The sequence below is a fragment of the Amphiprion ocellaris genome, chromosome 18 (genome assembly GCF_022539595.1).
Source record: "Amphiprion ocellaris isolate individual 3 ecotype Okinawa chromosome 18, ASM2253959v1, whole genome shotgun sequence".
Lineage (NCBI taxonomy): Eukaryota > Metazoa > Chordata > Actinopteri > Pomacentridae > Amphiprion > Amphiprion ocellaris.
In genome coordinates, this window is record NC_072783.1 from 6,097,728 (window position 1) to 6,121,426 (window position 23,699).

Below are 23,699 nucleotides of genomic sequence, written 5' to 3' on the forward strand. Positions count from 1 at the left end.
CGCATTTTTTTTCGACATAGTATAGTAAGGCGTTTTTTTTGCGCCAAAATTCATGATGATTTTTTTTTCAAAGAAAACCTTTCTGGAGTGTTTTTCACGGCCTCCTTTACATTATTTCATCATATGGCACGTTTTTACAACATGTTTGAAAAATCGCATTTTTTTTCGACATAGTATAGTAAGGCGTTTTTTTTGCGCCAAAATTCATGATGATTTTTTTTTCAAAGAAAACCTTTCTGGAGTGTTTTTCACGGCCTCCTTTACATTATTTCATCATATGGCACGTTTTTACAACATGTTTGAAAAATCGCATTTTTTTTTCGACATAGTATAGTAAGGCGTTTTTTTTGCGCCAAAATTCATGATGATTTTTTTTTCAAAGAAAACCTTTCTGGAGTGTTTTTCACGGCCTCCTTTACATTATTTCATCATATGGCACGTTTTTACAACATGTTTGAAAAATCGCATTTTTTTTCGACATAGTATAGTAAGGCGTTTTTTTTGCGCCAAAATTCATGATGATTTTTTTTTCAAAGAAAACCTTTCTGGAGTGTTTTTCACGGCCTCCTTTACATTATTTCATCATATGGCACGTTTTTACAACATGTTTGAAAAATGCATTTTTTTTCGACATAGTATAGTAAGGCGTTTTTTTTGCGCCAAAATTCATGATGATTTTTTTTTCAAAGAAAACCTTTCTGGAGTGTTTTTCACGGCCTCCTTTACATTATTTCATCATATGGCACGTTTTTACAACATGTTTGAAAAATCGCATTTTTTTTTCGACATAGTATAGTAAGGCGTTTTTTTTGCGCCAAAATTCATGATGATTTTTTTTTCAAAGAAAACCTTTCTGGAGTGTTTTTCACGGCCTCCTTTACATTATTTCATCATATGGCACGTTTTTACAACATGTTTGAAAAATCGCATTTTTTTTCGACATAGTATAGTAAGGCGTTTTTTTTGCGCCAAAATTCATGATGATTTTTTTTTCAAAGAAAACCTTTCTGGAGTGTTTTTCACGGCCTCCTTTACATTATTTCATCATATGGCACGTTTTTACAACATGTTTGAAAAATCGCATTTTTTTTCGACATAGTATAGTAAGGCGTTTTTTTTGCGCCAAAATTCATGATGATTTTTTTTTCAAAGAAAACCTTTCTGGAGTGTTTTTCACGGCCTCCTTTACATTATTTCATCATATGGCACGTTTTTACAACATGTTTGAAAAATCGCATTTTTTTTCGACATAGTATAGTAAGGCGTTTTTTTTGCGCCAAAATTCATGATGATTTTTTTTTCAAAGAAAACCTTTCTGGAGTGTTTTTCACGGCCTCCTTTACATTATTTCATCATATGGCACGTTTTTACAACATGTTTGAAAAATGCATTTTTTTTCGACATAGTATAGTAAGGCGTTTTTTTTGCGCCAAAATTCATGATGATTTTTTTTTCAAAGAAAACCTTTCTGGAGTGTTTTTCACAGCCTCCTTTACATTATTTCATCATATGGCACGTTTTTACAACATGTTTGAAAAATCGCATTTTTTTTTCGACATAGTATAGTAAGGCGTTTTTTTTGCGCCAAAATTCATGATGATTTTTTTTTCAAAGAAAACCTTTCTGGAGTGTTTTTCACGGCCTCCTTTACATTATTTCATCATATGGCACGTTTTTACAACATGTTTGAAAAATCGCATTTTTTTTCGACATAGTATAGTAAGGCGTTTTTTTTGCGCCAAAATTCATGATGATTTTTTTTCAAAGAAAACCTTTCTGGAGTGTTTTTCACGGCCTCCTTTACATTATTTCATCATATGGCATATTTGCGCCAAAATTCATGATGATTTTGTACGACGTACTAATCTATGATGTTTTTGTGACATTTAGGATGACATACTCAACTATGACTTTTTTGTCCAATTTTGGACCACATACTAAACGATGATGTTTTTTTCCAATTTTGGACGACATACTAAACTATGACTTTTTTTGACCTATTGGACGACATATTAAACTATGATGTTTTTGTGACATTTTGGTCGACATACTAAACTATGATGTTTTTGTCAAATTTTGTCAAAATACTAAACTATGACGTTTTTATCAAATTTTGGCAAAATACTAAACTATGACGTTTTTGTCAAATTTTTGACGACATACTAAACTATGACGTTGTTCAATTTTGGACGACATACTAAACATTACCTTTTTGTCCAATTTTGGAGGACATACTAAACTATGACGTCTTTCTCCAATTTTGGATGACATACTAAACTATGATGTTTTTGTGACATTTTGGACGACATACTAAACTATGACATATTCACTTGTCATAGGTACAGTGACGCCGTGTATCTTCAGTAGTGTGTTTTGGGTTGTTGTTTTGCTGGGAAACAAATCTTCTCCCAAGTTGTTGTTCTCATGCTCAGGTTGTCCGCAAGGATTTTCTTCCGATTCATTTTATCCCCTATCTTTACCAACCTTCTGGGGCTTGCAGCTGAGAAACATCCCCACATGATGATGCTGCCACCGCCATGCTTCACGGTGGAGATAGAGTGCTTGTGATGTGGTGTCAAGCGACCAAAAAAAACCTTCTTCCAGTTGACTTCACAATATCCCACATGCCTTCTGGTGAACTCTAATCGAGATTTAATATGAGTTCTTTTCAACAGTGGCTGTCTCTTTGCTACTCTCCCATTAAGCTCTGACTGGTGAGGAGCAGGCAACCATTGTTGTATGTACAATTTCTCCTTCATAGCTGCTACAGCCTCAGGCAAAAGTTTCCTTGTTTGCTTCAAGGCATCCAAGCTGAGACATTCACTATGTCCATCCAGCTTTTTGTTTTACATTTTGTTTCTTTGGCCTGCAGATTCTGGGTCAGTCTTGCATTGTTCAGCACTTTTTACTGCTTGTTTCCAGAGCTCTTTAAAATAGTTTTTATCCCTACAGTCTTTAAGAGTCTTTATTTAAATCCACAGCTAAATCATTCACAGTTTAACTACAAAAACCATGCACAAATAGATTCTGTATTGTGTAGTTGAGTCCCAGTCCTCTGGAATAAGGACTTAGTCTTTGTACAGGATGTGTATCCTCTACCATTTATCTTATAGTCCTTTTTGAGGATGACTTTGGAGCATCTATCCAGTGATTACAGATGTAGGCTACTGTGTGTTAGGACGCGAACACAGACCACTGCCGCTGTGAACCTGATAGCATCACGTACTGCTGGGTGGTCTTGGCTCATTAATCATTAAATTTAAGTCCAGCTTGGAGAAATGTGCAGCTTTTTGCAGTGACTGTGGTCACAAAGCGCCATCATGAGAGGGATGGGTGTTGACAAACAAATGTAAGACTTTCTACAGAGATCCATTTGCCACCTGCTTTGGTAATAAAATCTAAACCCACAACTCAAAGTACTAAGTGCACAGCCTCATTCAGCTCCATTTGTGGCATTTTAAAGTGATGCACTGTGTGCTTCCTGAACATGTCTTTAATGAACTGTAGCCCTCATGAAGGTAATGTGTCCATAACAAGACAACACAAAAGGAAGACACAGCTTCTCTTAAAACAAAACTAAAACTCCCTGCATGCTTAAAGTTTGCCTAAAAGCACCTCCACACGTTACTGGGAAAATGTTTTATGGACTATTTAAACTGGGGTTGAAATGGAGGAACATGCTGCAGTACATAGCGTTAAAGGTACACTGCATCCTAACATCAGTACAAAGGTGAAGCACGGTGGATGGATCAGGATTTGAGGCTGCTAGTGTCTCTGAAGAGCTCATCATCAACGTCCGGATTAAAATGAATACCCAAGTTTATTAAAGGGCCACACTGGACAACATAAGGGTTGCAGTCTGACAGTTGAAGTACTAGACCTCAGTACAAGTTGAAGTAAATCTGCTGAAAAATGGCTTAAAAGAAAGAACATCCACCATTTGAAGCAGCCCAGTCTGAACTAAACCCAGTATAGATGTTGTGGAATGACATTAGGAGAACCTTTCACACCAGAAATCCCCCGAATACACACCCATCAGCCACAACATTATGACCACACCAATCATCTCGTTATAACGCAATGTTCTGCTGGGAAAACTTGAGTCCTGACATTCATGTGGATGTTTGACATGTACCACCCACCTAAACATTGCAGGTCAAGCAGCCCCCAAACCCCCCACCCCCCACGGTAACAGCAGTCCTTGATGCAAGCTTCCACCCTCAGCAAGGCAACACACCCCAACACACTGCCAAAACTGCTCAGGAGTGGCCCAGGGAACACGACAGAGCTGAGGGGTTCCACAGTCCCCAGATCTAAATCTTACCGAGCATCTGTGGGAAGTCCCAGGATAAGCCTGATCTAAGAAGGTACCACCCTGCAACCCATTCACTACCACCATCCTGGTGCCACAGGACATCCCCTGAGCTCTTGTGTCCATGCCCCACTGGGTCAAAGGAGTTTTAGCAGCGTAGATTGGACCAACACAGCATTAGGCAGGTGGTCATAGCGTTTTGTCTGATTGGTGTATATGAGCCAAAGCACTTCTGTGAGGAAGAATGATCTCAAAATTCCCCTGAATGTTGCACTGGTCTGATTTGCAACTCAGGTATTTTTCCAGCAGCACAGAGGATGCATTTTTGGTAGTTATTGGTGTTATTAGTGTAAGTTCATCGATACTTTTTAGTTCGGTGATCATCAGAAATCCAAAAAGACTGCCAGCTAATGCACAAAACTCTGTTTATTGAACAGACATTTATGATGTTACACTTCAGTGCAAATGATACAAGTTTGGTTCTGCTTTCATGCCTTGCTTTTTATTAAGTATTAGTGGATTCACTCATCGTCACAACTGTGCATTTTGCACAACAAACACGTGGAATAGTCATTAGTAGAATTATATACAACAATCAGGCTGATGCATGCAGCAGTTTGTAAAACATGCAGTCAAGAGGATATACACACATCTAAAAAGCTGCTTCTTCCATAGAACTGACAAAATTAACCGAGAAGAAGCAAACACATTTCACAGAAAATAGCACAACACACTCAGAATACAACGCAATTAGGCAATAATGACTAAATGAGAAACTGACATTAATTAGTTGAGCATAATCAGATATTTACCTCTCATTCCAAGCTGCATAACTACAAATAATAAATACTACAGATTGTAAAACACACACATTTCTCATACTGGAAATTCATAATAAGAAGTAGCGCATCACATTATTGATCCATCTGGTCATTGAAACAGATTTTAACATGGAAATAAGGTTGATTTGACAGATTTCTTATTCCTTCTGCTATAGATCTAAACATAGCCAGAAAGTGTGAGCGATTTATGAAAAGCTTGTGCAGGCAGCTTCATATGTGAACACAGATTGTGTAATTGCCAGTAATATCACACTAAATTACTGTATATCTCACTCATATGTCTTTCAGTAGCATTTTCATGTTCATGCATGAGTCCAGTTGAAGAACATAAAGACTAAAAACAGACTGGCAGCTGTAATATAGAATATGAAATAAGCTTTGTTGATAGTTTCGGTCTTTTTGGTCCAGTAGCCAGGCTTCTCTTCCTCCTTCCTGCTATTGAGGAGCAGAATCAGTGTTTTCACCACATCCTTCAGCTCATCTGAGAGCTTTACTAAAGCATTTGGCTCCTCTGTCAGCTGGCTGCTGCTCCCCTGAAAGAGTATTTTGAAGATTGTGGTTCATTAAAGTGATTATGAACTGACATTCAGACTTCTCTGTCCAGTGGACTGAGAGGGATGAGAGACTGAACAACTACTTCTGAGTTGTAGCTTGGTTCAGCTGCTTTTTATTGACTTGTGTTTTGCATTTGACCAAATGTATTTTCATAGTTACCTTGTGGGGATGATGTAATTTTGATTGGACCAATATTTTATCCCTTTCAAACCTAAAACTCCCCATCAGGTTTGAAAGGCATGTTATCTTTTAAAAAACTGCCAAATGACACCTTTAATCAGAACCAGAAACTATAAAAATTGAAAGAAAATCATCAAATTTTCAACTGTCTTACAATGGTTGTACTAATATTGTGTGACATGCTGTTCCGATGGGAAAATGAACTAAATCTAAGCTTAAGATCATGTTATTTTCTAATAATCACTTTATTGTACATGCATGTACATTTCAAAATTTTCCAAAAATACATTGTCTGAAGCATTGATACTCTGCTAAAAAAACTAAATAATCTGAACTTCTCTGCACAATCAGAAGCCATGAGTGACTTTTAGGCTGAACTACAGGCTGTGTTTATGCAGCGCAAACGTAAGACAAGTGCAGAAACAAATAAATATGTAAATGGTACAATATCGAAGATGCATGGAGAGTATTGCTTTAATTTACTTTACTACTTTAATTTCCTTTAATTCCTTTTTGTTGTCGTTGTTATGAAATAATCAAAGAAATTGAAAGCTTGCTTCTTTTCTTATGATATAATTTATACATTTATATAACTTTGCTAGACATGTTTGAGTTCTCTTTACTTACAGCCATGGCTTTGCTGTTTCCATAGAGGACTTTATATTGCAGTGAAAACTGAGCACATGGAGATAAATAAAATACCACTAAACTGCTTGGGATTCAAAGGGATAAAATGCAGTGCAATCCCTACCTTCAGTAGTTCAGCTGGTGTTGCTTCATCAGCAGCCACATCACAGATGCAAACACAGGGATTCCACTTCTTATTCCCTGGAAGGACATTCAGTGTATTGAAATTAGTTACAGAAAAATAAATAAAATTAGAAGTTGGTTGTTTCAGCTAAGAAGGAAATTGGGAGAACATTCACAGGGCAAAAAATAAAAAATAAAGCCACTGTAGAAAATAGCTCATGTTGAATCTCAATTAGAATTTGCTAGAAGGCATGTGGGAGACTCTAAAGTCAACTGGAAGAAGGTTCTTTGGTCTGATGATGGGACAAAAATTAAGCTTTAGGCTATCAGACTAGACACTAGTTTTGCAAACACCAAACACGAACATCCTCACAAATACACCATCCCAACTGTGAAGCACGGTGGTGGCAGCATCATGATGTGGGATGCTTATAAAGGTAGAGGGTAAATGAATGCAAAATGCCTGGAAGTATATGGAGTCTTGTTTTGTAATAACGTGTCTAAAAGCCAAATTATATTGAGTTTATTTCCATGCTGAAAGAGGGAAAACTTCCAAGGGATGTGAATACGTTTACTGGCACTGTAAGTTCAGCATCACAACACCAAGTTGCCCATCTTCAAGACTGAACGACCTGTAAGGTGACGTTCACATGAGGAGGGTTCTGACAGCTAGTGAGCTAATCTGTATTTCTAGAGCCTGACTAACTACTTTTGGCTTCCTGAGTTATTCCAGAAAACCAAAGTGAAACCAAAACTTACAGACTGTATGAAAAGTAGGAAAACCTCCTTCAAAATCCCATTGGCATCTTTATCATTGCGGATTTCCACATAAACATATAGAGTACCTAAGCTTTTTCACTCTTTCTACATTAAGTCTCACCTCCTTCACACCAGGAGACGCTGGCTTTGCCCCGTTTACCTCCACAGTCTGTGTTCAGGCTTTGATCTCCATCTGTCTCGTCATCTTGGGGTGCCGAGTCTTTTTCCATCAGATACATCACAACAATTGTCTCCAGGAGGCTGAGCAGCATCAGACCAAAAATCCCAATGCAGTAGACGGCTGAAGGAAACATGTTAATACAGAGTTAATTATGGTGACTGTATGAACAAATAGCTGCACATTCAGCCAGTTTATTCTGCACGTGGAATGACACTTTGGTTCACCATTACAGTTCAAATAGAAATGTCTTGATAGCCACTGGGAATCTGTACAGACATTCATGTTCTCCAGTCGATGGGGCCGACTAACTTTGGCAATCCAGCACCAAGAAAATGGCTCAATAAAAACAGGATGAACTGAAATATCTTTGGTGATCCCTTACTAGGTTTTCCTCCAATATCATCAAATCAAACATTTAATTTGACTGAGGGCCAAGCAGCGCCTATTTCTTTAGCTCGACCTTTCAGTTTGATCCAAACCAAAAATACAGGTGTGTCCTCACAGCTGAACCTTGGTCAACAAAAACAGGTAGTCATGGTCCAGACAAAACTGAACCTTGGTCTAGTTCATTTCTGTTATAAAGACCAATTACAAAAAGTTATGGCTGCCAATCCAAAATGGAAAAAAGAAAACAAGGGACATGTCGTGTTAGTCACTATATGCTGAGTCTTTTCACATTGTATTCTGATTTGCTGGTTTGAAAAAATTAGATATAGTAGCCGTCATTCTGTAAGAATTTTGTCCTAAATTGGCAGTTTTGGTAAATTGATCTTGAAGCATAATTTAGGATTCACGATCAAGCATTTCACCACGTTTCTCTCACTAATGTTGACTTTCAGCTTTGGTCTCAGACAGCTAGAACTTGCACAGTCCAACATCACCTTCAGTTGTTTTTACCTATAAGTGGAATCCTGTTTGATGATGAAGGCAGAATTTCATTGAGAATGAGCTGCATCACTGTGACGGCAAGAAGTACAGTGACCTTGAAGCTGAGTTTCTCGCCTCCTCTGTCTGAGATCAGGAAGGAGGCCAAGTCCAGACACAAGAAGAAGAAGACGGGCAGCAAGAAGTTGATAATGTAGAGGAGAGGCCGTCTCTTCATGGAGATCTGTGAGATGTAAAGTGTAGGATGGTGAGCATACAAACTCCAAGTACATGAGGCAAATTTTAATCAAAGTAATGAAGTGTATCTGTAGTTTATATGGTGGAGATTTTCATAATTTCAGATTTGTTTGAGCAAGAAAAGGAAGAATCAAAGAAAGGTGGGAAAACATGGAAAACGGGAGAGAGAAGGTAAAATAAAAAAGGAAGAGATAACAGAAGAACAAATAAGGGAACAATAACGAGAAAGAAGCGATACTAGCAATATTTCATTATGATATTAGACTTCAATAACTACAACTGTCAGTTAAATCTTAGAATATTAAATGTAACTCAAGTTGAAAGTGACTGAAAATGGCAATATTGGCACTTAAACAATAACTTAATAAACTCTGAAACTCTTGTTTTTGCCTCACTGTGCTGCAGTGATGCACAGTAATACGCCATCATATTACCACTAGGTGTGGTTACAGATTCAACAAAGTGCATTTCTGATGGACAGTGTGCCAGTGGCCTTTATTACTTACGGTGTAAATGATCATGTCTTGCTCAGCGCCAAACGTGGTAACAGACTTGTTGGTGACTTTCATGTTTAAGAACAACCATTCGTACTGAGTCCTCATCAGCTCACGTGACCATTCAGTGGTCTCTGAAGAGCTCCAGTGGTGAACAAGTCTGATTTCTGTGACTGAAAGGAGAAACATAGCAGGAATGTGTGCTACGTGGTGAAACTTGTACTTCACAGTCACTTACAAACAGAGCTTATAAGAGACTCACCGGTGTGAACGACAGATTTGAAGGAGAGGGTGCAGCTCTGAGTGTCAAAGGGGAATTTGTAGACGTGCATCCTGCAGGTGCTGACTAGAACCTGGTCGTTCTGAACGAACACTGTACCGTTGTAGTCGATAGTGAGATGAGGACTTGGAGGGGCTTTGTCCTTTTCTATCCTGGATGATACCAGAAATACATAAACACATATGTTCCATTAAAGCTGCACTAGACTACACAAGACTACATGGACAACACTGGCAGCAGCACGAGGACAAATTCATCAGCTAGTCATCAATGAAAAGAGCAGCAATGCAATAATAGCTAAGATACCAGTGTGCTATGGAACTATTATATACAGCTATTATTGTAAAAATGGACACTGCAAATACATACAGACACTGGTGAAAGTACACTTGTGAACAAAAGTTTACAGACACTTCTAAAGACCATGTGCATCATCATCATAGTGTTAAGCTTTCAATAAGTCCTATAACTCAATCATTGAAACCCATCTGTCCTTGTCACAAAAAACAACCATGTATTATGGTTCTTCCATAGATTTATTATAGATCTTCTGGAAATATGAACAATCTACCAGGTCAAAAATATCCATACATCAATAAGAATTTTCTGTTTTGGTGATGTAGAAAGTTGCGTTAATCAAATTTTCTTTGTGGCCTAACTTCTTGTAAGTTATTGCGATTGACGACAGCTGCTGACCAATTTTCCCTCTAATTTGTCATGAGTGTGAGCAAACACACAAACTCCCTGAGCGTCCCTTGGACCACTGTGAGCAACATCAGACATGTGCACTGTGGTCACACCAGCATCACATCCATTCAAGTTACATGGTTTATTAAAAGAATCATATTACAGCATTTACATTTCTGTTAAAACACTTTGTCAACAGGAGCCAGTTGAAGGCTGCAGTGATTTTAGTGACACTACAATGTATAAGAGTGAAGTTATTGAATATTTGTCTCTCTTTACTGTTGCAGCGGTTTTGCAAATTGCAGACGGACCCTGTTCACTCCATAGACACCAATGTTATTCCTGTAGCTTGAAAGACAGCTACTTTTGATAAAACTGGGCTTGTAGCACATTGTCTGCCTTGCAACAATGGGAAAGAGGCACCGTTTATGTTTTGACAACCTATATCTAACGATTTATTGATGCTGGAAGTCCCAATCTGTGAATATCTTTCCAACTTTACTGAACTTGGGGCCACTACCACCTAAGGAGTGATATATTTAATTTTGAAAAAAGCATTTAGCCATACTTAAAGCTTTAAGTGCTTTATTAACACGGAACTAAAAATTTTGTATTGTTTTATTATCACAGGTTCTGTCTGAAAAGAGGTGGCATCATTTTAAACAGTGAAATCAAACTAACAAAATGTAATGACCAACCAGTGAGCAATACTGGATTCTGCAAAAACATAAACAACTTTTTTAAAAATCTAAATCTTATCTCAACACAGTTAATGTATTAACTTATTTATGTGTGTATGCATGTATTTATTGATTTATTTAGTGCTGTTAACATATCAGAGTTCTGAGTGAATTTTTCTTAAGATAGGCAAAGGCCATTTATTGATTACATATAGGCTCTTAAATGTTTATTAAAAACTAAAAAGCATTTTAAAAAAACAACTTAGGCATTTATTGAGTCACTAAAATACTGTAGAGTACAGACCACATCAGCATGATTATAAGCATCCTCTGGTAAATGAACAACCAGATACTGATGTCTCTCACCATATGGACTTCAGGAGATGATTAGATGATGATAAACTATGACCTACTGGTTGGGTTCTCTCTGTTCTCATGTTTCTTACATGTTTGTCCCCTGACAGCCGGGTCCTAATGTTTTTTGAGCAACATACCATACTATGACGTTTTTACAATGATGGTTCTACTATGAAACCAGATTGACATGTTCAGGTGTTCTTTGAAAACTCAGAGATTTCAGGTATCAGAAGGTGGTTTTCAACTTTCTTTGTTAACTTTCTGCTTCAACTTTAAACTAAATTTACTTCACTAAGCCAGCCCTCTGGACTTCCAGGAAGCTGTGTTCCTATTGGCTGTCCAGGTGGCTGCTTGGTGTTATCGGGAACACCTGAGCAGCTCAGTGTTATCAGGAACACCTGAGCAGCTCAGTGTCTTCCTGCTTTATTTAGCTGCAGACAAACATTTCCTCTGCTTCTCTTCACCACAGAACTGGGTTTGGCTCCATTGCTTCAGTTTGTTCTTTAGGCGTTGGCTTGCAGCTTCCAGCAGTAAAATAGGCTTTAATGTGTTTCTTGGTGTGTTTTAGGGCTTTGTACTGGATAGTTGTCTTGGTAAATGTGGTTCTTTAGCCACAGTTAGCACATGGTGCTGATGTATGCAGTGATTAGTGGATTTGGTGCAGCTGAGTTGTGTCTTTATCTTGGTTGTAGTGAGTCTTCAGAGGTTTTTGGTCAGACACATTCTGTATTCTTGTTTGTGAACCAACGCTGGTTGTCCAGAAGGTAAGAGTTCCTGTCCTGATTCTCTGTTCTCAGAGGTTCTCTGGTAGGCTGCAGGAGACTTTAGCGTTTGGGTTGTGCTAGTTTGGTTTTTGTATGGTTTCATTTGGACGACTATCTTGAGGCTCCTCCATGTGGTTTAGTGAGGTTTTCTGGAACAGTTCTACAAAGCAACCTGCAGCAGAAGAGACTTTGAGAGTTTTTAGGAAGTTCTGGAGACCAGACTTTAGAGCAGCAGAAACATTTGTCAGCAGTTTGAGCAGGAGAAGGTCAGCTTCAGAGTAGAAATGAGAAGGAAACCTTCTTGACCCGTGTGGTGAGGTCCTGTACCAAGAGTTTGAGCAGGTTGTGAAGAGTCTGTAGTTCTTTGGTCTGAAAGCACAAGAAGAGTCGACTCATTAAAGGAGAAAACAGGAGATATTGTTGGTTCTTCTGTCGCTCTGCAGTTTCCTTAGACTGAATATCAAGTTTATATTTTAAATGATTTCCCATGTGAGCCCAAGAAGACTTCAATAAACTCCTTCCATCCCCTGGACACAACATATTTTATTACCATGTTAAATCTTTTTTTTTTTTTAAATGTTTTTGAGTTTTAATCATAGTTTAGCATAGTTTTTTCTCTTTGCTTGTTTAGTTTTGTCATCTGTGTGAAAGGTGCTAAACAAATAAAGTTGAATTGATAAACTGAAAAATTGACTAACTCATGATTGTGACAACAGAAGTATTTTCATCGTGATTTAAGGGTTTATTTCATTTTTAAGGTTGGAGTTAAAATCTTGACAAAAAAAGATTAAAGAAATAAACTGCATTTTAAAAAGCAATAAAATCAAAGGAAAAAACATTTAATACAATAAAACTTTTAACAAGAAAATTAAGAATTAAATACAATTAAATTATATTAAAGAGACAAAATATTTAATTAGATAATTAAACAGAAGATACAAAACATGTACTTATGAAATTAAACAAATGTTTTTAAACAAAAAATATTAAACATTAAAGATGAAATATTTTAGATAATTAAACATTTAAAAAATACAAAACATTAGATTATTAAACCTTTAAAAAGACAAAACATTTAATTAAAAAATTAAATGTTTAATTAGAAAATTAAATCTTAAAGACAAAACTTTAAATAGGAATTAAACAGAAAATAAAATGAAGCATTTAAAAAGAAAATTAAACATTAAAAGGTGGTAAAACATTTAAAAAGAAAAACCTTAAAGATTTAATTGAAAAAAAATTAAACACGGGGAAAGAAAAGGAAATTTTTCAAACAAGCTGATAAAACATTTGAAAAAGACAACAATTAAACATTAAAAAGACAAAACATTTTGAAATCAAATCAGACATTAGAAAAGAATAAAAGGTGAGAAAAGAGCAAAACTAAACATTTAAGAAGAATCAAACTAAAGACAAAACATTTGAAAAGACACCAGTTAGACTTTAGAAGATCAAATTAAACAGAAGAAACAATAAAACGATCAAAAAGAGCAAAAACAGATAAAGCAATTAAAGCCTTTTCTAGTCTGAAATGAAAACATCAAGTTGTTTCTTCAAACATTTCCTCTTTCTATGTTCTTGGTTTGATTGTGGACAGATTTACTAAGAACTCATTTCAGAAAACTGCTTTCCAGATAAAGTCTACTAGTAGTTGAAGGCATCGATCAAACTAATGTTACCTTCTGATCTCCACAAACTTTACTGTTCAGTGAAGAGAATCAAAGTTTGTTGAGGATTTCTAAAAAACCCACAGGTGAAGGTCTGAGAAGAACTCAGATTGATGGTCTAAATGTGAAATCAAGACTCATGGTCACAAGTTTTAAGGCTTCTGTTAACTAGAAAGTTCAAACTAACAGAGACGTACTGAGAAACTTTTAAAACTTCAGTCCTCAGACTGTCTAAAGGTTCAAACTAACAGAGAACTACTCAAGAACTTTTAGGTTTTCAGTCCTCAGACTGTTTAAAGGTTCAAACTAACAGAGACGTACTGAGAAACTTTTAAGATTTCAGTCCTCAGACTGTCTGAAGGTTCAAACTAACAGAGAAGTACTCAAGAACTTAGAGGATTTCAGTCCTTGGACTGTCTGAAGGTTCAGACTAACAGAGAACTACTGTGGGACTTAGAAAATTTCAGCCCTCAGACTGTGTGAAAGCTCAGGTCCTGAGGACTCGGGAGGTGTGGAGGCTTTGGAAAGTCTTGGAACTGAGGGTTCCACCCTCCAGCACAAAGGCTGAAGTCCAACCTCCTGAGAAAAACGGTCGTCGAGACTCGAGTTAAAAAAAAAAAAACTCGAAAACGACAAAAAATAGATGATAAATGCGCAAAAAAAAGAAGAATTAGTATCTGAGCGGGTAGCTCAGGGAGTAAGAAGACAGACTACCACCTAGAAGGTCGCAGGTTCAAGACCCGCCACCGGCAATTTTCTTTGTACATCTTTGTCAGGATTTTGACAAAACTTAAGAAGTGTCTGGTCTTGAACCAGCGACCTGCAGCTCCATAGGCAAATCCTTAACTCACTGAGCTACAAGTCAGATGAAAAGAAATAAATTCGTCGTCCCTTTGGCATCGTAGTTCCTCAAGTGACCACATGGGTGGAGCCAAGGCGGAGTCTGGGTGGAGTCAGGGCGGAGAGTAGGCGGGGAGGTGGGTGGCGGCCTTCCCCCTCTACTCCCCCACCTCCCCCCACCACCCACCACACCTTCCCCCACCCGACGAGTTCTTCGAGTCTCCACGAGTTCTTCGAGTCTCCACAGGTTTTCCCGAGTTTCTGGAGTTTCCACGAGGTCGGAGGCAGAACAAGTTGTCATGAAGAGGTGTTGAAGTCGGCCAGGATGGACTGACTTTTTACAGCGACTAGAAGGAAGACCACTAGAAGAGCAGGTCTTTAACCACCATCCATAAAATCCATGGAGTCGACTCCAGAGAAATGAAGGGAGGTCAACTTTTATCAACCTCCATCCACATGTTCAACTTGATATCTTTACTTAGAGAGTTTTAGCACCACAAACCTTTAGTATCACACTTTATTATCATTTATTAGGACTTTAATGGAATCCACCAGCAGATGTAGTTTTTGTTGACAAACTTTATTCTTGTCATTGTGGGACTGCAGTATTTAAACCTGTTCCTTCTATTTGACCTCATGTTTATTAGTTTTAGTGGAGAAAGTTATTTTAATTGTCCATTAGTCTCTTAAAAACCAAATAATAAATTGGATTAGTCAAGAGCTTTAAATTTCTTACTTTGTCATATTTTAAATATGACAAAAAAATATAAAAATAAAGCGTCTTGAGACAATTTGACCTGTAACTGGCGTTATATAAATAAAATTGAATTTAAATTGTATGTATCTTGTAATGTTGGAGTAATTCAGCCATATATGTTGGAAAACACATTTTCTTTGTCCATTAATCTGTTGATTGTTTTCTCCAGTAATTCATTTCTTGTTTTGGTTTATAAAATGTCAAACCCAAATATATTCAGTTTACTGTCATAAAAACCAAAAAGATTTACATTCATGATGCAGGAATCAGGCAGTTTTTCACTTTTTATCTTAGTTTAGTCAGAAAGATAGTTGATAATGTGTGAATTGTTGCAGCTTGTGAGCCGTAGAAGGTTTTAATCTTTGGGGCCGAGTGTCAGAAAACATTTAGAAACCAACATCAACAAAACACTCAACAAAGATTTGAACATCATTAAAGGGAAATCCAACTTTTGCATGACAATGTCTAATTAAAGGACATTAATTTCCAATGTAAATGTGTGATATTCATCCTCTGGAGCTTTCTCTTCACATCGTCTTCCACCTGGACTGGTTTGGTCGGGAGCATGTGCAACAAACATTTGAAAAACTGCACTTTAACATCAATGAATGACACTGAAGTTTAATCTCTACATAAATGAGACTGAGTCTGGATGTGCTGCTCTGTCATTAACTCCTAAGTTTAGGGAAAGTTCAAACAAAAGAGGACAGTTCAGATAAGACTTGAGAATGAGCTTATTTTGAACAAACATCTCAGACTTTCTGAGCTTCAGCACCTCTAGCAAGATATTTTAACAACAAGCAACTCAAGAGATCCAGAAGTTGGAGAGAGTTAGCTTTAGCTGAGCCAAAGAACATGTGGGATGCTAACCTAGCAAACATTTCAGACTTTTCTCTGTGAATTCTGAGAAATAATTTCATATTTAATGACAGAGCTACACATCTTAACTCAGTCTCATTAAAACAGACTCTAATTCAGTGTCATCCATCCATATTAAAGTGCAGTTACCCAAAATGTTTGTTGTATGAGCTCCAACAAAACCTGTCCAGGTAGAAGGCCACTTTGACAAACAGGAAGTGGAAGATTCCAAGCAGATTTATAGAAGGGGGAATCGGACTGTACTAAGTGTGGTCGAGTATAAAGGGGTGTTTTGTGGGTTTTTAAGGCTGATAATGATTATTAGTGAAACATTTGGAGTAGATATTCATTTGCAGTAAATGAAAGTATTTAAAATCTTGGAGTTAAACTTAGAAGAACACAAACTCTAACAGAAAACTTTGTTGATACGTTTTTGTTTTGTTTCCAGATGTTAAGTTAAAGGAGTTTTATTCGTGATGTATAACCAATCAAATCACTCCAGAAGACAGAGCGACCACAGGTAGATAAAGGTTCAGAGCCAAAGTAGCGCCATTTTTAAATGTATTTATTACCGTAAATCAGTAAAAAATAAAATACTGATAATCAGTAAATCAGTCAGCCCACAATTACTACAATTCTACAATGTATGTCTCTTATCTTTGACTTGTTATTTGTACAATATACGATGTATATGATGGTGTTTTTTCATACCAAAGGCTCTACTATGATGTTTTCTAAGAGACATATGATGCTACTCTGGTTGTTCTGGCTCTGGGCCTGCTGCACTCCTCCTCTGTTGTTTTCTGGATTGTACTCAGCTGCATGCCTTCGTCCACCAGGCCTCCGTTGACTCGTCCCGCCTGCCGTCTCTGGAGCTGAAGCTGGATTGGAACAGACCAAAGTACAGTCCAATCACGATGCCAGCTGCCTCTCAAAAGGCTCCTTCATCTGGCAGGTGGCAGCACTTCTTCTGAGGGGAAGCTGAGCTGGCCCAGCAGAACTTTGGAGATGTGTTCCAGTGGTTGGTGGATGTGTGGGGAGATAGCGAGGGACCTTTGAATTGTTCACAAAGGAAAACAGGGAACCCATTGGTAGTTTTAGTTCAGGGTGCTACTGTGGTGTGTTTTTGGGTTTTAAGAGGTGAACAGGAAGAGTTTTTTTTGTATTGATTATCTTTTACTTTGTTCCTGGTTGGAATGCCCATCAATGTCAACATGAAGTTCACTTTTAGTTCTGTTTATTTATTTTTATTTTACTAACACCCATTTGTTTTTAACCCCCTTCACATGTTGTGTTGTTGTAAACTTACTCTTTCAAATAAATTCTCATCTAACCCTCTGGAAACCAGCGTTTGGACTGTTTTTGTGTTGCTCCTCACCTACTGACAGCTGTGGACTAAAGGCTATACTCTGACGTTTTTAGAGTGACATGCTATACTATGATGTTTGTTGGGCGACACGCTATACTATAGGCTTTTTAAACTGACATATTACTGTGACATTTTTTTGTTTTAGCTTTTTTTGTTTTTTTTAGCAACATCTAAGAATTTGAACAGTTTTAAAAGTTACTATACTTTTACTTGTGCAATGAAATTATTATTCTATGGCATTTTTTAGATGACATATTACACTCTGATGTTTTCTTGAATTCAGGCATGGCAACAGCAAATTTTGATTTCAGCTGAAAATGTTCGGTATACAATCTCCAGGGGGGGTCCAGGAGGGCGCAGCCCCCCTTAAGCCGAGAGGTTTTCAGTAAAATAGAGGTGATTTAGAATGAAAAACATGCATAGAATTACAGAAGACTAGATTGTAATGAATAAGTTAATTTAATGAAAAGTTACTTTTTCTTCAATGTTGTCTCACTGCATTTAGTCCTACAATTTTTACAGTTCTATAGGTCTTTTAACACTATTTACACTGGAGTTCCACACTTGTTTTTGACACTTTTATCTATTTCTAGCACCGATGACTCTTGATCTTTCGATAAAAACCTCATGATTCCACCGAAAACGATCCCAATAGCTCAAAATTCCAACACGAACATGCCGCCATGAATTGTAACAAAAGAATGCATCGAGCAATTTGATTGGTCCAATCGTTGGCAGCTAACCAATTTCGACCAATCGCAAGGCCTTTTACAATGCAGCAGGAGCTAGACTGGTTCTCTTTGTCTGTTACGCTGCGGGAGAAACGCCGAGCGCTTCTCAAAAACCAGGAGCAAGAGTAACAAAAACATACCTCACCCCCCCTAAAATTTTCTCAATGGATTTGGACGATTCACAGAAATGATCAATTTGAAAATTAAAACGGGGGATTTCCGCGGAACGGCGGAAAATTGCCATGCCTGTGAATAACATACTATTTTGACAATATACTGCATTATGACATGTTTTGAACCACATATCATACATGACAATTTTAGGCAACATCCTATTATGTTGCGCTTTTTGAACCAAATAATAATCTATGTTTTGGTTTTTTTTCTTGCCAACATGCTGTACTATGAACTACAGGCCATACTATGTTATTCTTGAGTAAAGCATACTATACTTTGACGTTTTCTGAACTACATCCTATACTATGGCGTTATACACAGAGTGCTTTGGTTACATGTTGATTTATAATCTAGATTTTTTTCTGTTTTGTTTTTTGACAGGATTACCACAGACCTGACTGTGAACACCGTTGACACCCACCTCAGGGAGACGCTGTCTAAGATCTCAAGGCTGCTTGGTCGTGGTCTTTCTAGCACGTACTCTTCCAAGATGAGCCGGGAAGTTTAACACTGATGGAATGACACAGGTCTAAGCCGACAAACTTCCACTTCCTCCTCAACCCATAGTCTCTGGGAAACCTACATGGAGTAAGAAAAGTAGACAGAGAAGTAATTAAGTCTGTACACAACATATTAAAAAGAAATCATGCTAATAAATTAAGTACAAAGAACCAAATTCGCCAATATACTGGAGACCAGAACTATTTAATTTGATAAGTATAACCTTGTTTAGTAACATTTCAATTATTTGAGAGCAGTCCTAAAGAACTGCCTGTAATCCCAATCATAAAATGGGTTTGGAGGAAGAACATAGATGGTAATCTGGATATATATGAGTTAGGCTTTATAACTACTATTGGTAGTATTGGTGGTAGTAACAGCAATGTGACTACTACTAGTACACTACTGCTGCTGATACTGGCACTGCTACTACAACTTGTAATACTATTACAAATGCTGATACTACTTCTACGACTCTAACAGCTGTTTATACTACTACTGCTGCTTGTACTTTTAGTATTACTACTACTGCTTGTACAACTATACTACAGCTACTATTAATCGTCTGGTATTTGCTTGTCAAGCTGCTAGCTCGCCTTAGCGCTTTGCTAGTGGCTAACTAGTTAGCTCTCATAGACTGGAAGCTCTCAACAAGATTTCATAATGAAAAAAGAGCCAAAAACTATTCTTACCTATGAAAAGTCATTCCAGGTTTCCTTGTCTCAATCGTACGACGTAGTGTGTAATTGTATGCAGCACAGTGAGACGGCATACTTGTTTCCGTTTTCACGCCGTCTACATCAACGGAATGCACTGAAACTTTGCCCCCACTAGCTTAGCCTCGCTGTAGCACGCAGCTCAAAGGGGCGTGTCCTATCTACTCATTCATATCTATGAGAACAGCGGTAGCTGCACATAAGGACGCCTGACGTAGATTAGCTGCGTAAATACCATTATATACAGTCTATGGTAAATACGTATGTGAATCGCATCATTGGCTGCAGCAGCCAGTCACTGGTCACTCACTGACTCACATTGAAAAATAGCACAGAATGAATTGTTACGTGTTTATTTTATTTACAATTTAGGTTGGATTATTTTTTTTTGTGCGCAGCACAGATTTTCTGTGCGCGGAGACCGTGTCAGCAGTGCGCAATTGCGCATGCGCGCAGCTTAGAGGGAACAGTGCTGCTGACTTCTCTGATCCATCTGATACACTCATTAGACTCTGCCACAAACACTGCAGTGAAAAAAAGTCTGAGGAGATTAGATAGATCTGAAAAAGCAAATCCCTGACTTGAGCAAAGTCACTTGGAGTCAATTCAAAGGTGTCAATGTCCACAGTGAAGTGTGTTTAACATTTCCATGAGCAGAGATGCTGCCATGCAAGAAGGAAGCGCTTCCTTTAAGAGCAGCATCTTAAAGCTCAACTGAAGCTTGCTGCTGATCATATGAAAACTATGTGGAGCAAAAGTAAAGCTGTTTAGCCAAAAATCTGTTTGGAGGAGAGAAGGTGAGGCCTTTCACTTCAAGAACACCAAATCTATTGTCAAGCATGGTGGTGGCAGTATTATGCTGGAAAAACAAATAAGGAGGATTACCTTCATATTCTTCAGGAAAATCTGAAATAATCACCTGGAAGGTTGGGTCTTTGACATAAGTGGGCGTTCCAACAAGACAATGATCCCAAACACACATCAAAAACAGTAAAGAAGCAACTAAATCAGGCTAGAATTAAAGTTTTAGACTGATTCCCCAAAGTCCTGACTTAAATCCCATCAAGAACCTGATAGTGCTGAAAATAACAAGTCTGTGTCAGAAAACACAACAAATTTAGTTTAACTGCATCAATTCTGTCAAGAGCAGTGGTCAAAGATACAACCTGAAGCTTGTGGACGGCTACCAAAGCGCCTAACCGAGATTAAAATGGCCAGTGGAAGATCTATGATAAACCTATGAAAGAACCAAAATGTGGGGTTATTTTTTCTGACAGACGTGTTTCAATGATTCCATCGTAGAAAATCAAGAATTATAGGAGTGATTGGAAAACGCAAGACTGCTATGATAAACACAGTCTTTAAGGGTGTATGTACACTTTTGTTCAAGACTGTATTTTCTCCAGGTTCTGCAAGAAAATAAACAAAGTCATATTTTAAGGGCCAGAGTGGATGAGCACAGTAAATGATGCTACAAGAAGTGAAGACAACATGTCTTAAGGAGGCAGTGATGATATAACTGGTCATAATCAAAGCTGTAGATATGTAAGTCAATGTACATTGAAAACACAACACTAAATTAGCTTGTTGCTGATGTTCTTTGCCTATATTTCTTGTTTTCATCTCAGCAAAAAAAAAAAAAACTTCCATAAAATCCACAACTGTGCATGTTTTGTAAACGACAGACATTTAAATGCTATTACATAACTTGTTACTTGTGTCTTAGTATTTGAATGCTTGTATTATGTCACAACAGTAGCGTGATGCCTTTAACCCTCGCGTCGTCCTGCGGGTCAAAATTGACTCGTTTTAGTTTGAAAATGTGGCAAAAAAAATTTTTCACAGTGAAACTTCTGATGTCCACATTTTCAACATTTTTGGGAAATCTGTGAACATTTTTTGGTGGAAAAAAAGAAATGTTATTGATTTTTATGTGAATGTTCTTAAGGGAATATTAGAAGTTTTACTGATAAATATGTAATCACTTTAGATATTTTTAGGATTTTTTTGGAAGATTTTTACTATTTTTTTTGAAAATATTTACAAGAAATTTCTTGCCAAATTTGGGGGATTCAAAAAAAAAAATTTTTAAGGGAAACTTTTAAGGAATTATTGGAATTTTCTTCCTGAAGGTTTTGCAAATTTTCAGAAATTTGGGGAATTTTTTTGCTGAATTTTTGGATGTTTTTCAGACAAAGAAACAATATTTTTGGGTGGCCGTAAATGAGGACAACAGGAGGGTTAAGACAGATTACTGCTGTGAGCGCACGAAGGTACTGTACTTTTACACTTACATCTCTTCAATCGTGAGATCTGGCTTCCACAGGACTCCAGTAGGAAGAGAAACATTCGTAATGCCACAAAAGTCATGTGGATCCCAGCTTATGTAATCATTCTGCCATTTCTGTGGAAGAAAACAAGGGTGGAGTGAGGAATATGATTAAAATGACTAGAAAATAAAAGGGCGAGCAGGAACAAAGTCAAAGGTGTCTGAGTAGGAACAAAAACATGTCGTTTAAAAGAAAGAAATTACAGTTTTCTAATGGAGTGAGTAGATTAAATCAAGTGTGTTAGTTTAGGAGAAAACTCACCATGAGAATCCAAACATAAGGAACAAACGTCTGGTCAATCTCTTTCTATAGACAAGGAAAGAATAAGATGTGTTCAGGAGAAAGAACATGACCGTACAGCCAGAACAGCCGAGTCGTAGCTCATCAAAACTATCAGAACGTATTTCAGATGTTTTGAAAGTTCTGCAACGTTCACTGAAATTCACTGATGTTATGAAGCCGGCACTACCAACAGCCAATCATCGACAATCATAAACACATAGGTAGAAAATCTGTGGAAAAAACATCCAATCTCAGCACATTAATTAAAAGATCATGAGCGAAACCCTTCAGTTTGTGCTTCGCCGCTCACCACATCTAGAATGGCGTAAAGCAGAAGCTCCAGGGACACTTCTGTGGACCGTTTGTAGTCTTTGATGGGACGAGTCATGGAGAACAGCTCGTTGTCTTTGGTCAAGTTCAGGTGGTTTAAAACATCCTGATAGCTGCATACTTTCTCAGAGGATTCCCCGTCAGCAGCTAAAAACATGAAGACACGTGAAAAAAAGTCAAAGAAATGCAGAAATGTGCTGATTTCCATTCTGTAAATTACAACTTCAGAGCCTTGCCGTACTTTAACTATGCACTGCTTTTGGTTCAGTCTTTCAGTATCAGTCCATATTTAACTTGAGTTCACTAATATTCGTAGTAATATCCAGTATTTGCAGACACAGACGGACACTAGCGGGCATTTGAGGTTATCCAGTCGGTTGCATAATGATTTTTACACTCTGATTTGCACAGTTAAGATATTCTTTTACAGCCTAGAAGACATCTGATGTCATGGTGTTGTTGCATCTTGCATAGTAGGTCAATCCATACAATTTAGTCACTGCAGGTTTAGAACAAAGGTTAGTGGCTGCAGTATATGGTCCACATCTGGAATGAAGAATCAGGCTAATTCCTGGGTAGGTTTTCTGTGGTTTATATGAGGAAGAATCTCAGTTGCCAATGAACTCATAATGTGAGGGATAACCTCCTTAAACAGTATGAATTTTTGACAGTTTGGTCAGTATTTGTGCAATACTTCTGTCACTGATGTGGGACTGTTCTTTTAAGATGCCTTTTTTGCACAAAGTTACTTTTGTAATTGTTGTTTTGGATTTTAATAGTCTATAAGATTGCAAAAGGTGCTCGTCATGTGATATCTATCTTCTGTTTATCACCAAATACATGCTGATAAATGCAAACAGATCAATACCAGCAGCCCCCAGCTCTCAGTCTGACAGCCAGCAATCAGTCCTGAGAATTTTACAAGCTTTCACTGAGATTATTTCCTTAGTAGAAAGTAGCTTCCTGTGAGGATGAGCAGAAACCTTACCTCTAATAAGGAGCAGAAAGAGGAGAAGCATCATGAGTCCAAACCAGAGAGTCCAGTCTGTAAGAGGTATGAACAGCTAATGTGCTTCCAGAAATATTGGATTGCAGTAAAAAAAACAAAACACTTCCTCACTACAGGAAGAAGGCTGGACGTACTCAGGGACCAACCCCTCCGTTGTTTCAAATATCAT

At 37.6% G+C, this 23,699-nt stretch overlaps 1 protein-coding gene across 2 annotated transcripts; it reads right to left on the minus strand.

Moving 5' to 3' along the window:
* Positions 1 to 4,733: 4,733 nt before the first annotated feature.
* Positions 4,734 to 23,643, minus strand: LOC111586517 (5-hydroxytryptamine receptor 3A-like). Of its 2 annotated transcripts, XM_055004231.1 has the most exons (11): positions 23,510 to 23,643; positions 22,502 to 22,668; positions 22,171 to 22,215; positions 21,874 to 21,983; positions 12,261 to 12,332; positions 9,458 to 9,627; positions 9,208 to 9,368; positions 8,477 to 8,687; positions 7,520 to 7,699; positions 6,641 to 6,717; positions 4,734 to 5,687 (listed from the first exon to the last, which is right to left on the minus strand). In XM_055004231.1, exons 1-11 carry the CDS (start codon positions 23,541 to 23,543, stop codon positions 5,457 to 5,459), a joined length of 1,458 nt encoding a protein of 485 aa, XP_054860206.1. In that variant the 5' UTR covers positions 23,544 to 23,643; the 3' UTR covers positions 4,734 to 5,456. The 2 variants fall into 2 exon arrangements, with proteins under 2 accessions (XP_054860206.1, XP_054860207.1); XM_055004232.1 differs by lacking the exon at positions 12,261 to 12,332.
* Positions 23,644 to 23,699: the final 56 nt, after the last annotated feature.